The sequence below is a fragment of the Dermacentor albipictus genome, chromosome 10 (genome assembly GCF_038994185.2).
Source record: "Dermacentor albipictus isolate Rhodes 1998 colony chromosome 10, USDA_Dalb.pri_finalv2, whole genome shotgun sequence".
Taxonomy (NCBI): domain Eukaryota; kingdom Metazoa; phylum Arthropoda; class Arachnida; order Ixodida; family Ixodidae; genus Dermacentor; species Dermacentor albipictus.
The window spans coordinates 48134498-48149833 of record NC_091830.1 but is presented as its reverse complement, the minus strand read 5'-3'; the positions used below and the strand labels follow the sequence as shown (position 1 = coordinate 48149833).

General features: G+C 45.9%; 1 protein-coding gene across 1 annotated transcript; it reads left to right on the top strand.

Annotated features, from left to right (window-relative positions):
• Nucleotides 1-1287: 1287 nt before the first annotated feature.
• 7B2 (Secretogranin_V domain-containing protein 7B2) lies at nt 1288-15152 on the top strand. The gene is made up of 8 exons (XM_070526560.1): nt 1288-1424; nt 2012-2145; nt 4182-4443; nt 5395-5523; nt 8644-8861; nt 12878-12928; nt 14418-14489; nt 14886-15152. The coding sequence occupies exons 2-8, from the start codon at nt 2023-2025 to the stop codon at nt 14958-14960; spliced, it is 930 nt and encodes a 309-aa protein (XP_070382661.1). The 5' UTR covers nt 1288-1424; nt 2012-2022; the 3' UTR covers nt 14961-15152.
• Nucleotides 15153-15336: the final 184 nt, after the last annotated feature.

The window sequence follows — 15336 nt, the reverse complement described above, 5'->3', positions numbered from 1 at the left end:
GACATGTAGGTCGGAGAGGAGGGGAATGTCAACAAAGGCAAACGCGATGGAACTATTGCAAAGAAACAAAAATTTTGATAGCAAGGGAGCTTGCTACGGCATTCGAAAATCTGTAGCTTCACATTGCGTAGCTCCTGCGTTTGCTGTGGAGCACACTGGGAACCTCGGTACAATAGGGTTAGCTGTATTCGCACATTCGGGCACACATAGTTTGCACGGAAGAAGTAGCGACTAATTTCAGTGAGTATCTCTTGGATTGCGTGGTAGATAACAGCTTTCTTTTGTGGAAAGTACTTAGCCTACTCTTTTGTAGGCAGTGTGGTGCGATAACATTAAGACGAAGTGACCATGTGTAACATAAGACATTGGAGGTCCCGAGCACTTCGCTATGAAGGCGTCCGACTATAAGCGCTCCCAAAAATCTGCGAATATATATGCACTGGCATTCCAACTAAGATTGTCCGGAACTGCTTCAGGAATGCTTTTGGGAAATTTAACTGGAATTCCGATGTATTTAGCAGCATGCTGCGGCCGCATATCTTGAAAGTGTTGCTAGTGATACAAATATTGCTAAACAAGGACCACTTCACTACAGGTCGGCCCTAATGTAGAATTACGTGGTGCAACCATACGAAAAATAATGAAGTATTTATTTTTTCTTTTCAGTTATTCTGCTGTGTACTGTACTATAATATGAAGAGAATGTGTGACTTTTCCAGGCATGAACCTTGAAAACCTGAACAGCGCTTTCTCAGGTTTTCTAAAATCTTGGTAGAAATAAAACAAAACGGTCTATTATTTTCATTAGGGCTCAATTTAAACCGTCTCTTGCCCTACCTGCTAGTTTTTTGTTTATGTTGCGCGTCTCTCATGAAATATTTTCTTTGTCTCTACTTACGCTTAACCTATTGCCGTACCTTAATATCATAAGATCGTCGTACCTTGACACCTTCTCAAAACAATGAGGCATCGAAATTCTGTTTATGCCCACGAATGAGCCGAAGCGACAGCAAGTGAATTTTTGCAACCTATCTGATGCAACAGTTCCTTCCCCTATTATTAGTCCACCTGTTGGCGAAACTCTTCTGTTGCAACCTGGGGAGCAGCGGCGTACGTCCGGAGCCCCGAGTCTCGAACAAAGATGTTGCGGCGTAGGGGAGCTGGCGCCATCTCGGAGCCACCTAGTGACGATATCGATTTTTGCGCTAGCCGCGCCGCACGGAGAAAGAGGGACGACGGCGTCGCGCGCGCGTTGCATGTCGGGAAGGGTCTCCCCCTTTGCGCCGCCATATTGGACTTTGACGCCGCAACCGAGGCTGGGAGAGACACTGGCGGCGGAGGCTATTTTTCCGGACCCGGCATTTTTGACGAGAGAAACGGGCTTCGTCAAGCGCCGACAGATATACCCAAAGCACACAAGTGACGTAAGTATGGAGTCTCAAGATGTACGTTTCTCATTGTGTTCTTCGTACGCTGTTTGCAGACGGTGTCGCCGCAGAAAGTGCGACGCAGTGCGAGCTGACCGAGGGCAAGTTGGTCGGTGAACTGTTCTTCGAAGGTCGAACACTCCGTTTTTGTTGCGCAATGCGTTGCGTAGGCGCATTTGTTCGCGCACCCATAGTCATAGGTCGTTCTTGGCATTGACGTCTGTTGCTACGAAAGAGAATAGGCAGCTTGTCATTAGGCAATATGCGTCGCAGTCAACAAATGGCTGCCGTGAGGAGCTAAAATGGAGCCGAATTGTTTTAGGAGCAGGGATATTCTGTTCATGTCTGCACGTTTAAACTAAAGTTTGGGAAAACTTCCAACTTCCCGGGATACTTGAGTTGTTGCTATGAAACGTATTATTTTTACTGTCACCTTTTAGTTTGCTCTATAGTGAGGCAGTGCTGAAAGCGGTAATTGTACGACTTCGATGATAAGGACTACAAAAGTGACTGCCAAGCTCCGTGCTGCCTGAATAAAAATAATTGTGATCGTTGTGTTCACGCTAGTTTCACATCTTTTTCAGAATCACTCAGCATGATCAACGGCAGACTCTTCTTCACAGCTGTTCTTCTAAATGCCGCGACACGAAGTTTCACCTTTAATCCGGCCTCGTATGATCGGGGTCTGGAAGGGTTCACTGATGGCTTCCTCAAGCAGGTGAGTGGTATAATTCTGAAGATAGGCTGATCCATACAAAAATAGTACAATGACTGTCACAAATTCATTTATGCACCTGCACAATACTTCCACGACGTTTATGTAAGAGACATCGCACTGAGCTGCGAATACTTGAAGCACCCTGACTTGTCATGTTGTTCAGACAGCCTCCTTTTCAGAGACCATGACGCTGTATATATATGCGTATAAACGGAAAATGAACATTCATTGTATTTGATATCAGTCATTTCTCTGGCGTGATACAATATTTGTTGATACACAATCATTGGTCCGATAAACGTAGGAGTTGAATTTTAGGTAAATGTGTGATTTTTGCAATTTTTATTTGTTCATTCGTAACTGCGTTGAATACGGAAACATGCAGATAATATACGAGTCCACAAGGTGGAGCCTATTGGGATGTACATTTACAATGGTACAAATGGGATCAGCAAAAATGCGACAAGAATGATTTCCCACGAAGTAACCTGAAGCGCACAATATGCACAAAAGCTTCGGCAGGAAAAACATATGCTTCAGCAAGAGAGAGGATAATCATCCTAATTATGTGAATGTTTCTTTGGAGAGGCGTCCTCATTCCAGAATGCCTCGAGCTCGGGCCGCGTCCTGGGCCCTCGCGAGAGCAAATAAGTAGAAAACAATGATACGGAAGGCGGACAATGTGCAGAGAAAATTTCACGGACACTGTGTGCAATTACACTCTTCTAGCATATACAAGTATTTACGAAACGACAAAATGAAAAAGCAAAACAAAAATTTGGCAGAGAGATACCTAAGACTGTTTACGTGGGCATGCGAAAACAACGTAATCCCTGTAGTGAAATGCTTTCTCTGCGCATTCCTTGTCCGCGCACACTCTCGTCTGCGTTCAAACTGCGCCTCGGTAAAGCTAAACGAAAATGCGCCAAGCATCCCAACGCGCTCGCTTGCCCGCGATGAGTTCATAACTCGAAACAACCGCTGCAACGCCGTTCAATAGGACGTTATTGATCTTTGTTTTTATAGTCATCTTGTATACTGATGACGTGGCGCCACCTCCTCCGCATTGGCTGAGTCGTCACGTGTACAACTACGCACGCACGAGGCCTAGCTTTAGTCGCTGCAATGCGCCAACCACAGTGGTGTTGGGGAAGCGTGCTCGTCTCGCACGCTGGAGGCCCGGGTTCGATTGCCCGCCACGCCGAAATTTACCGAATCTGCTTTCCAAAGTAATTAATTCGCTTTCGTTACAGAAACCTCTCTCAGAAACTTGGCGTCAATCCGAGCGTTTTTTGACGTCTTTGCGTCGTCGGTCATTTTCGGTACCATCTTTCTGTCACGCCGACTACGCGGACGGATTTTCGTGTAATGCGGCATATTATGCCTTCGCATTAAAAGGAGCATATTTCATAAGTGGTGGCATTTCAAGCTCGAAATCCGCGGCTGCGCGATGGAGAAAATGTCGTAGTAATGACAAAGAATAATATGCATGATCTGCACACAGTGAAAGGGCACACAAATATCCGTACACCAGCGTTTGTCTCAAGCGAAGTGCATTCTTGAGTCGAACTTGCGACATATTGTTCAGCAGCAACTTCCTGGCGGACTGATTGGCCCGTTATGGCTGATATGCAATAAAGTGCATTTCGAATGAAGGCTTTATAGGCCTCGATTTTATTTTACATGTGCGCTCCTGCACGCAATGTCCAAAGTGGTTATGAAGAAGAGAAACAGAACTTCAACTGTGAGTTTGTTGAAAAAAACGCCGTTTGTTGCCAGGTTGTTAGGCAGACGCAAGGATGTCTGCCCCGAGCTACCAATCAAACAGGCTTAGATCACTGTGGTGATCAGCTGTAAGCTTGCTAACAGCCGCAGACTTCCGTTGTCGCCGAGAGCCATCTTTCCGAAGCGCAGTCTGCCGGATGTGAAGCTTTCGACAAACTTGGGCTTGCCTAGCTAACGGGGCACCAGATGTGCTTGTGTTTCCACACCTGGGTCAGCACTGCGTATATCTACGTCTAACTTCTCGGCCGCAGGTAATGTCCAGGATCCAGGGCTCCGGTCTGGACCTGTCGGACAGCTCGCTCGAGTTCGCCGCCGAGCAGCGCGCCAAGCAGGAGCCGCCGCTTTCGGCCGACGTGTACCAGCGCGACCCGAGTTTCGGCGCGCACCACCTGGGCAGGTACAGGAAAGAAGGCGGTGGTCAAGCCCCTCAGGTGGACATCCTCGGAGGACCCAGCATTCGAGACCAGGAGTACTTGCAGCACAGCTCGCTCTGGGGACACCAGTACGTCGCTGGTAGGTGAAACACCTGTGGTGCTAGTAACAGGGGTCGTGGTGTGGGGCAAGGAGTAAGTCGAGACAGTTTTCTTGGAATGAGTTGTAGCAATCGGAATGAAGTTACTGAAAAGCATCAGCTTATCGAAGTAGTAAAAGTAGCATAGGTAACTACGATTACTTTTTTGCAGGTAGTTGCAGTCGTTGTAAATGTAGTAGTCGGAGTCAAATTGGGCAGCAGTGCTGTAATTATAACAGCTGCTGTTCTGTTGGCAGGAGCACTAATTTGCATGAGGTTTCGAGCACTACTAATGCGACATTTATAAGATCGCAAAGAACTGGTGAACATTGTCATCTCGCAGTGACTGTTTGGACGTGATGAAAAGTGACGCAAGGGACATACCTCTCGTTAATAAAGGGAACAAGACTGATGACCTTGAATTTAAGCATTCAGAGTTTCAGCATTCATAGAGCGGAGAGCGCGGGTTCACCTCCTAACACTGGCAAGTGCTTTTTTGTGCCCACTTTCATTTCGATTGACCTTATTATTTGCTCACTTCCATTAGAAGAACAAATTATTCCCCTTAGTTTATCTTAGTTTTATGATCTGACGGCTTCGTATGATTTTGACTGACGCAAATCGGGGCCGCTCGGTTCCTTTTGGCGCTTTCGTAGTTGCATTCGACGTTTTGCTTGCAGCGTCCCCTGACGTGTGAGTAGTGAGCTAAACTTGAACCAGAAGCTTGAACAACGAAGGGAGAGACAAGCCTTAGATGGCTTCCAGAAAGAGACAACTTAAGTGTAAGGCTTCTTTTCATCCCCAATTTTCTAGTTTTCATCATTTCCGTTTGCTAAGAGCTACAGGTAAGTAGGACAGTCCAGAGGCCTTTCTCTGTCGAGGGAACTGTTTTTTCAGCACATATTTGCGCAATGGTTAGACCAGCCCACGCTGATCGCGTCGTTATACCGCAGGTGGCGCCGGTGAAGGCTTCCAGCGCCTGAAACCTGATGGCAGTGCCAAGAACGTGCAGGTGGTGAAAACTGACGCTGTGCTTCCTGCCTACTGCAACCCACCCAACCCTTGCCCCAAGGGATACACAGGTGACTGCAAGCCTTAATGTGTCCGGTGTCAGGCTAAGTGTAACCCAAGCCGCAAAGAAAGATTCGAGAGGGATCAATGCAGAGTGTGTCCATCATAGCTATAACGGCGCTTTCACACTCTTTATATATGTATATCTAAAGTGGAAGAAACGAAGGGGCACACTTACGAAAATGTCATGCTTAACGGTTGAACGCTTCGGCCATGCCACGGCCTTCGTCAGAATAAAAATCTCTATTCTGACAAAGGGCGTGCCATTGCCGAAACGTTGAATCATTAAACATGCAATTTTCGTAAGTATGCCCATTCGTTTCTTCAACTACCCATGAACCGGACCCACAGAACTTTTAATTGAGTTATCAGGATGTCCACCAACCGGGAAAATCGGGAATTCTCAGGGATTTTGCATAGTCTGGAAATACTCGTGAAAGACTTTGGAAATTTGTGCTTATATTTGGGAAATTAGCGGTAATAGTATTGAAAGGGAACGAAGGTTGCGCGAATGCTGGCTAGAGTAAAAGAGGAATCGTAACGAAATGTCTTCGACGCTGTGTCGTCGGCTGGAGGAGTTGTCATTGTTGACCGATTTTCCGGATACACTATTTTTGGGACTATGCCCGATAATTCGGACGGCTTTGCGGTGCCACCACGTCTCCCACAGAGTCAATGTATAAAAACGTCTGAAATTTCGGACGCAAGAATCCTTCGCCGTTCGATTTTCTGGACTTCTCGCCGTGACTGCGGGACCGAAATGGCATTAATCTAAACCACTAGCGCCGCCATTTGATTAGCTCGGCGCCTCGAACCGCCGCTCTCGCACGCAGGTCCGCTGGCAGCCGTAGCCACCACCGCGGCAACGCTAGGCCGACCTGCTTCGATGTTCGTTATTAAGCTTCTTGCCAGTCGGCGCCGTGCTTTTATTGAAAGGATTGGCCGCTGTTAGCAATGGCACCGAGTCCGCCTTTATAATCGTCGCGATTGGCTTGAAAGCTCGGAAAGCACGACGCGTTGTATGACGCCTATTTTTTAAAGTCAGCTTTGCTTCAATACAGAAATGGTACGCGACGAAGCATACGCAAAGATTTGCTGTGAAGCTTAACAAGCGTGGTAAGGGGCAATTGTTATGGGACGCAGCATGTATTCCTTAATTATACACGCGTGCACCTGCCGTATTCTATCACCTTCAGAGCTTTTTCAGACGTGCCTGTGGCGATTTGAGCCCTTAAGTGCAGTAAAAAACAAGCATTCATTTTTTTCTGACAGCTCGATCTTTCAGACATTGACGACCAAGAGGATGCTTCGAATGGTCCACAGGGTGAACGCGTGGCGGGAGGAATAAGAGAACAGAAAGGATTGACGCATTTAGGAATGAATCGTAAAGAAAATGTGCCACCGCTTTAAAGAAGCTTGAGCTCAAAAAACAGTGTTGGCTGATGCCGAGAGACAGGTGTCCATCATTCAAAACAAAATTAACTCTTTAAACCAGCGAAACGCAACACTGAGGCGTTGTGCACGGGCAGAGAGTTTGTCAGGACAGTTGAGGTTAACTTTCCAGTGGCAGAGAGAGAATTGAACTTGTGACAAAGTTCGGTCCTCATACCAATGAGCTTGCTGCCAGTTGGTAGAAACGGCTTATATTCGAAAATATTTGCTGCTGCATGCATCTCTTTTTATTTGTATTTGAAAATGTTTCACTCCATTTGCAATTGGCGGTACCATTTTGTTCGTATTTGCAACGGGCTTTTCAGTTTTTCGAGGATATTTTATTCGCTATGCATTTTACTAACGCCTGCCTTCTGTTTCCTTAACATAAACACTAATCTTCACTATTGAAACTGGGTGAAGTCGTTTCTTTATTTTTTTACATGACTACTAGAGAGCGACAGCCATCGAGCGACGTGGTGTCAGCCCGTCTTGACATAAAAAAAGTTCTGGATCACTCAGAGGATTCTCGAAAGGCACTGAGGCAAAACCTGGAAAACTCAGGGGCTTTGGACGTGTCAGCGTAGTAGGCACCCTGCATATATATATATATATATATATATATATATATATATATATATATATATATATATATATGTGTGTGTGTTTATGGGTCAGTGGTCAGTTTCAAGTTTAATTGTGTTTATTTCTTTATTTACACATACTGGCATTTACTGAACTTATACAAAGATAAGTTGCCTAGCGAAGAAATAGCCAAAAATTTAACGAGATACGCGAAAAAAAAGCATACGTGTAGGTAGTTATTGGTTAACCAATACCTTCTTGTCACTGGGGCGAGGATGACAAGTAAAATATATCACCCTGATAGACATCCACGTCGTTGATATAGAGCGCATTGTTTTTCGTCATTTTCAGGTCCACTTTAGATTCACTCTCAATTCTTGGTGAAAGTGCCCGCTATAACATAAAGTGCCTTGTGCTTGCGCAGGAAAGTCAGTGAAATAAAAAAAGATGCATGGCTATTACTTTGTGTAGTCTTGTGCATATGCACTAGCTGCACCGAAAGAAGTGCCGATTACCACTGCAATAGCGATACAGAGCAAACGAGCACGAACACTAAGATACGCACAACTTTATTTATTTAATTACTTTTAATTTATGTCCTTACACTCGCCTAGAGGGCATATTGTACGGGAGGCCTATTACAAACATAAAAGAGATTAGCACGAGTATAGACTAACGCGGAAAGGCCGAAGACGAAGTATAATGAGTAAATATGACAGGTAACATGACATGACAGGCAACAAGCAAATATGACATGGAAGCAACACACGAAAAAAAGTACGTCAATAAAAATAAAAAAGTGAGAATCGGCAATGGTAGTTGAAAATTTGGCAGGTTACAAAGGGAGCAAGTAAAAACGCACAAACGTTGCAACTATCCGAGTAAAAGGACAAGAACTAAATTACACTTGGGGACACAACCGGTACGACAATTCTCGAAATGAAATGAGCATTGGCAGCAGCCATCGCGTCGGGTGAGGACTTTCCACGCGTGAGCGATGTGCCTAAAATAGCCACTACTGAAGCGTCGTCTATAACAATGTACCAACAATGTCCAAGAGTTATCATTTTTTATGTTTTAACGCCCAATCTGCGTTGCCCGAATCGGGCTTGCAGCCGAGGACGGCTGCCTGGAAGAGTTCGAGAACACGGCGGCCTTCAGTCGAGACTACCAGGCGGCGCAGGACTGCATGTGCGACACGGAGCACATGTTCGACTGCCCGGGCGCCACCCAGGAGAACGAAATCGACGCCCTGGCGCGCTCCATCCAGAACGAGGGCCTCATGGAGTCCACGCTGGACCGCATCGTGCAGCACATTGACCCCGCCGTACCGGTACGAGAGTTCAGCGTCCGCCAGCGTTTGCCGCATGGCGGGCCCCGTAGACTCACTGGTTGATTATATTCTTGTCGCACTTAGAGCACGACGCCTTTAGGTTTGGTGACCAACGGCCGCTGGTTTCACCTCGTGGGAGGCGAAATGCGGAGACGTTCCCGTACTTAGATTTAGGGCTAAGGTTAGGGACTCAGGTAGGCTATAACAGGGTGTCTACCAACCAGGAAAACCGGGAAAACCGGGAATTCTCAGGGATTTTGAGTTGTCTGGAAAAAATCAGGGAAAACTCAGGGAATTTGGGCCTCTATCAGGGAAAATTAGCGGCAATTTTATTGAAAGCTTCGAAAGTCGCGGTAATGCTGGCTCGAGTAACAGACAGGACTCGTAATGAATTGTCTTTGATGCCCTTTCGTCGGCGGGAGGAGTGGCCAGTATACAGTCAACGACCGACTATCCGGATTCCCAATAATTTGGACGGCTTCGCGGCACCACCACGTACCCCACAGAGTCAACCGTGTCAGAATGTATGAAATTTCCGACGCAAGAACTCTTCGCCGTCCGATTTTCCGGACGTTTTGCCGTGACCGCAGGTCCGAAACGGCAATAATCAAAGGCACCACCGCTGCCGTTTTGATTGTTTCGCCACCTCGTACCGGCACTCTTGCACGCAGATCCACTGGCAGCTGTTGCCACCACTGCAACAACACTAGGCCTAGCTGCTTCGACGTTCGCTATGAAGCCTCTTGCCGTTGGGTGCCAAGTTTTTTATTGAAAGAATTAGCTGCTGTCAGCAATGGCAGGGACTCCGCCATTGTGGTCCTCGCGATTGGCTTATAAACTTGGAAAACACAGTGCGTTGCACAATGCCGGTTCCTGAAAGTTAGCTTCGCCTTTGTACAGAAATGTTGCTTGGTGAAGCATACGCGAAAGTATTGCAGTGAAGCATAACAAGCGTGGGAAGGGGCTATTGCCACGGAACACAGTTTAGTTATACACGCGTGCACCCGGTATTTCCTGTCACAGTACGAGCACCGATATGCCTAATATGTGTACCGACAGGCCTTCAGAGCGCTTTCGAACGTGCCTGTGGCGGTTTGAGCCTCTGAGGGCAGTAAATGACAGGCATGTATTTTTTCCCAACTGGCCGATTTTTCGGATGTTTTCGCGTCCCCTAGGGAGTTCGAAAAATTGGTCGTGGACTGTGCAACTGACCAAGATACTCCCAAACCAAAATACTCTTTAAAGTAGTAAAACACAACACTCAGGCGTCGTGCGCGAGCTGAGAGTATGTCAGGACAGGTGAGGTTGACTTACGAGCTGTTGAGAGAGAATCTCAATTGTGAGAGTTCGGGCCTCATACCACTGAGCTTATTATAAGTTAATAGAAATAGCTCATATTCGGAAATATTTGCTTCTGTATGCATCTCCTTTTTGTTCGTATTTGAGAATGTCCGACCCCATTTGCAATTTTTGTTGAAGACACTTCATTTCCTGTGCATTTTACTAACCCCTGCCTTCTATTCTCTTTTTGAATAACATAAACACTACTCCTTAGTATTCCAATTGGATTAAGTCGCTTTTTATTTTTTTATATGCTTTCTAGAGAGTGACAGCATCAGGCGATATGGTTTCAGCCCGTCTTGACATAAACCATAGTCTGCATCACTCAGGGAAATTTGCAATGGCACTCAGGGAAAACCTGGAAAACTCGGGGAATTTGGAAATGTCATCTTGGTAGACACCTTGTATAAAAGTGGTGGTGGTGGTGAACGACTTTTTCGGAGTCCTGAGGAGCTAAGCGGGGGCCTGCAGGTCCCTAACCCAGCCGTTGGCTAGTCCCATGTCGGAACAGAGAGGCCATGCCTTTCCGCTCGTTCACGGGCCCTCTGGACAGCCAGGAGCTGGACGCCCTGTTTCGGGTCTGTGATGGCCTTCGTCCAGTCTTCTTCTCGGTTAAAATCCTGTAACACAGGGCACTGCCAGAGCATGTGATTTAATGAGCTAAATCCAGTGCCACAATCTGGGCAGAGTGGGTCAATGTCCGGGTGGAGCATGTTAAGAAAGCCCCTAGAAGGGTAGGACCCCGTCTGGAGCATGCGGAGAGTGCTAGCTTGTGGCCTGTTGAGCTTATGATGGGGGAAAAGAAAACTCTGCATATTCCTTCTGTAATCAGACGTGATTTCATTAAAAGTAACTAGTGGATCACTGTGGACGAGCTCTCCCGAACTCACCTGAGACACCATCCCGTCGCGGCATACGAAACCTCGCGCATGGTCGTGGGCTGTCGCATTGGGTTCAGGTGACCAGGTAATACGTCTGGTCCCATGTGAACTGGGAACCAGACTATGTGGTGAACCGTGATAGAGGGGTGTTTGCCGTTCAGAATCCTGGCTGCTTCTTTGGCTATCAATTCCGATGCGAACGCTCTAACGTCTGCTCGTGACCTCGGTTTTCCATACCGAGGCGGCGCAGATACGGAACGGTGAAGAAGCGTCGACAACACGCCGCGTGAACAATTTTTATTTTCGGAACGATGGACGAATTGGTGCTTAGACAGCAATAAATATGTACGGTAGTTTCAAAGAGCGAATGAGCACTACAACTAGGACGACAAATGTTCAAGTTTATTTTCCCGTAGAGCCGTTGACGGCCCCCAGATATAATCCCATCCTTTCTTGTGAATATGATGAAGGCTTCTCCGATATATCCCGCGCATTCATTACCATAGCGCTATTATAATGCGGCCTCGCCTAGCGAACAGATGGAGACATATGTGTACGTTTGATCATAGTCGCCGAATATCCTGTAATACAGCGGTACGTTATTTAAATGGCCTCGAAACCACTAAACCAATCCTGAGTCTTGGGTTCGTTTGTCCGAGATTGGGGTTTGCAAACAGCGTCGCGATGTACGAGACTGGAGAGGATATCGATGTATATTCTGCTGAAACAGGAGTTAGACACCGATTTCAGTGGCACGTTATGTGGACTCGAAACGCACTGTCGCTTTATTTGCTTTCTTTTTCACACTTTTTGGACCACTGGGTTTTAAAGTGCTGAAAACCAGCGTTCTTCAAAGCGAATCGCTTTCTTAGGCCGTATAGCCCATTTTCGTGGTCGGCGGTTGGTGAATAGGTGGTTCCTGGTTGGCGACTGACTGTTGGCGACTGGCAGTTGGCAGTCGGACTTTCAGTGCCGATACAAATGGCGCTTGCTCTCGAGTAACAGAGTTGCGTGGCACACACCGGAAGCCAACAGTAAATATATCAATATACAAACCGCAGATGTGAACGTATAGCTCTCACAAACTCGTCACTTCTAGTCATGGTATTTTCAAAGCTAATGGAAATGTTTTGTCAGCGTTTATATAGATCCCGAGCTATTGCGGAGGTTGCGACAGTAGGCGGTGGGGCAACAATGTGAAGGTAGACCTTGGCTCGGTTCAATAGATTCCTTCGTAACATCGTCTATGGTTTTGCGCGTCAGCGAGGAGGCGGAGCCTTCCGGCATGTACCACAGCGTGAGAGCTTTCGCATGTGTGAAGGTTTAGACGCCGCGGTGGGGTGCTCGCAAAGGATGGCGCTTCTCTCCTCCCGCCACTTTCTTCAAAATAGTCGCCGGCAGATGGGCTGCTAAATGCTTCTATTCTTTACGGAATTATGCATTGAAACAGCGAACGTCATCTATATGTCGTAACTGCAAGACTATACACCTTGAAACGCGTCATTTATTAATAAAAGCGAGTAGCTTTTTTTTCTAATAGCGTTAGACTATTCTCTTACTATGAGAATAATCGCCGTTGCTTTCTCCACAATTTTGTACATAAACTGAGCCTTTGGCGCACAACGGTTATGTTTGTGATTCTGTTCCTGAACGTATGTCTTGGTGACTTGGACGGCTTGCACGTTGTTAGTATGTTGCACTGCCTTGAGCAAAACGAGGGTAACAATAAAAGCTAGAGTCATGACCCTCCCCCTGCACTTGTTGAGCAACTAACCTTTCTTTGTTTTCCAACAGGTGGAAGGACAGCACAAGACTGTGATGGCAAAGAAATTCTTCAGAAAAGAGGTATGATTTCTATACTATGTTATTGCACAGCATTATCAGGGGAGGCACTCTGTAAGAGTCCATTTAGTAGACATGTCCATTTTTGTCTGCTGCTGAAGTTTTGATCTGCTGAGCTGGGCTGTGCATTCACAGCAGCCAGGCTTCACAGCCAACCAGAACTTCAACAGCAGATGAAATTGACATGTACACTAGTTGGACTCTTATAGAATATCTCCTCAGGTTACTCGTAACAAGAAACATAAGGCGACTTGTGAATTCACACATAACGTTTGCATAATTAACTAGGTACTAGATAAATATTGTCCTCTTTAGAACAGTCTCGATAATTCTTGTTTGATGTTCAAGAAGAAAATTTAGACATAAGAATGAAACGCATGAAGAAACACAATAGCAAACAATAAGCTTGGGTTCAGCATTGAGACATCAGTACTTAATTTTTAGCGGGGAGTTGATTTTTACAACTAACACTCACGACAAAGTATGGCTGTAACTGCACATACAAACTAAATATATTGTCACGTGGTGGTGACGTTGAAGAACACAGTAGGAATACTGCGAACGACAAAACTAACTTTTATTGGGCGAACCTGTGCCCACAAAACAGGCTGCACATTTAGCAGAACGAAAGCGGCGAAGATAGTCGGCGATCGTCGAAAATCTGATCAGCTGGTCAAGCGCGTCGGCTTTTATACTGCAGTCATCGAATGTTCCAGACTAATCGTTCGGACCCGCGTGCCTTCCACAAAGTTCTACACCATTCGCGTCAGGTGATGAAATCAGATAACATAACGTTCGGCGACAACAGACAGCGGATAGAAGCATCGATAACGTTCCAGAAACTTCGGATACATACAGGCGCGTCCCACGCTGTGCGATTACATTTGTTAGGCTGCGAAACGTGGTTGCCCGATAAAGATAAGTATACGTGTCAATATGAAATCCTACCATACCATGTGATAGTTTGTGTAACATCGTGCGGTGGTTAAAAGTTTCGAGTGAACATATTCATGTGTAGTGAACATAGTTGGAGTACCGCCCGTCCTGTCATGTCTCATTGTGTCCTTTTCTAACTAAATAAGCAGTGCTGGATCATTTTCTTGAGAAAGAAAAAAAATAATAGACATGTCTTTCTGTGATTTTTGGAGTCAATTGGATTTTTGCACAAATAAGAAATAGGAAGCTCTGTATCTGGAGACAGTTCGTTGAGTGCGTAACGGCGATATCGTAACGTAATTTTTCGATCTCTCATGTTGCATTATCGGCCTTCTTAAAGTTAACGGGCGCCGAGTTTTGCCGTCGTTTAGGAACGAAATGACTGCACTGAAACACTGGTGTCACTAAAAAGCATGTGATGTTCCCGATAAAGTTTAACGTAGAATTTGGGAAATAAAATAGCACTTTTGCGGCATTATTTGGGTATTGCATTTTAGTAGTCGTTCACTTGACGCATGCAGTAGTTACACATACCCCTGTACCTTTTGTCTCCTAGGACCACGAGTCCTATGCACAGCGACACACGAGAAAGTCTAAGAAGTCCGTCAAGCAGCCAAAGACAAGAGCTGTAAGTCCCTTCATGCTAGCTGCTTTTTTTTCCACACCAAAAGCGTTCAAAGTGATTTCGTGGATCTTCTAAAGCCACATACTGCACTCGAGGTCGAGGCTTTGCTGTTCTTGTGGAGCCCAATTTTCTTTCACTGTAATCTAATTGTTTGTTTCGTACGCATTACGTACATTACATACTGTATAAATTGAGTCTAATGTGCGCATTGTGATGGATGCAAGGCCTTATGTATAGAGAAGCCGTACATCCGTTCACTTAGGCTGCACAGAAGGTTGTGTCACTCAGAGCTGCAATTCTGTCTGTAAAATTGCGCCATAGTACGAGAAAAAAACAAGTTAGCTGTGTTCCGAAAAAAATTATGAGAGTGTGTAACGAAGACATTTCTTTTCAATGCAGGGAAAAAACCCATACCTCCAAGGCGAGAAGCTACCCGTGGTCGCCAAAAAGGCTCCTCTAGCACCACGAAAGTAAGGAAGGAAGAGTACATTTATATCATCTAAACTAGTGACACATTTACAATATGTGTTGTTATTGTTGTGATACGCTACGTGAATAATTTAAAGCAAGTTTACCTCTTATCCCTTCACGATGTCTCAGTGTTGCTGTCGCTGACCAATGTTCCACCAGACGTTTTGACGAATAAAATAATTTATGTTGTTAAAACTCTCTTGCGTCTCGATTGAACTGTCTGGGGGACTGGATGGAGGGACTTCGTCTTTATAACTGCTAAGCATATGAAGACGGGCCACTGAATAGGACAGCTACCAAAATGACAAAACCCTATCAGAAGAAGTTCATGGGAATGCACGTGGAAAGTGACGTCACTAGCATTTGGCATCTAAAAGAA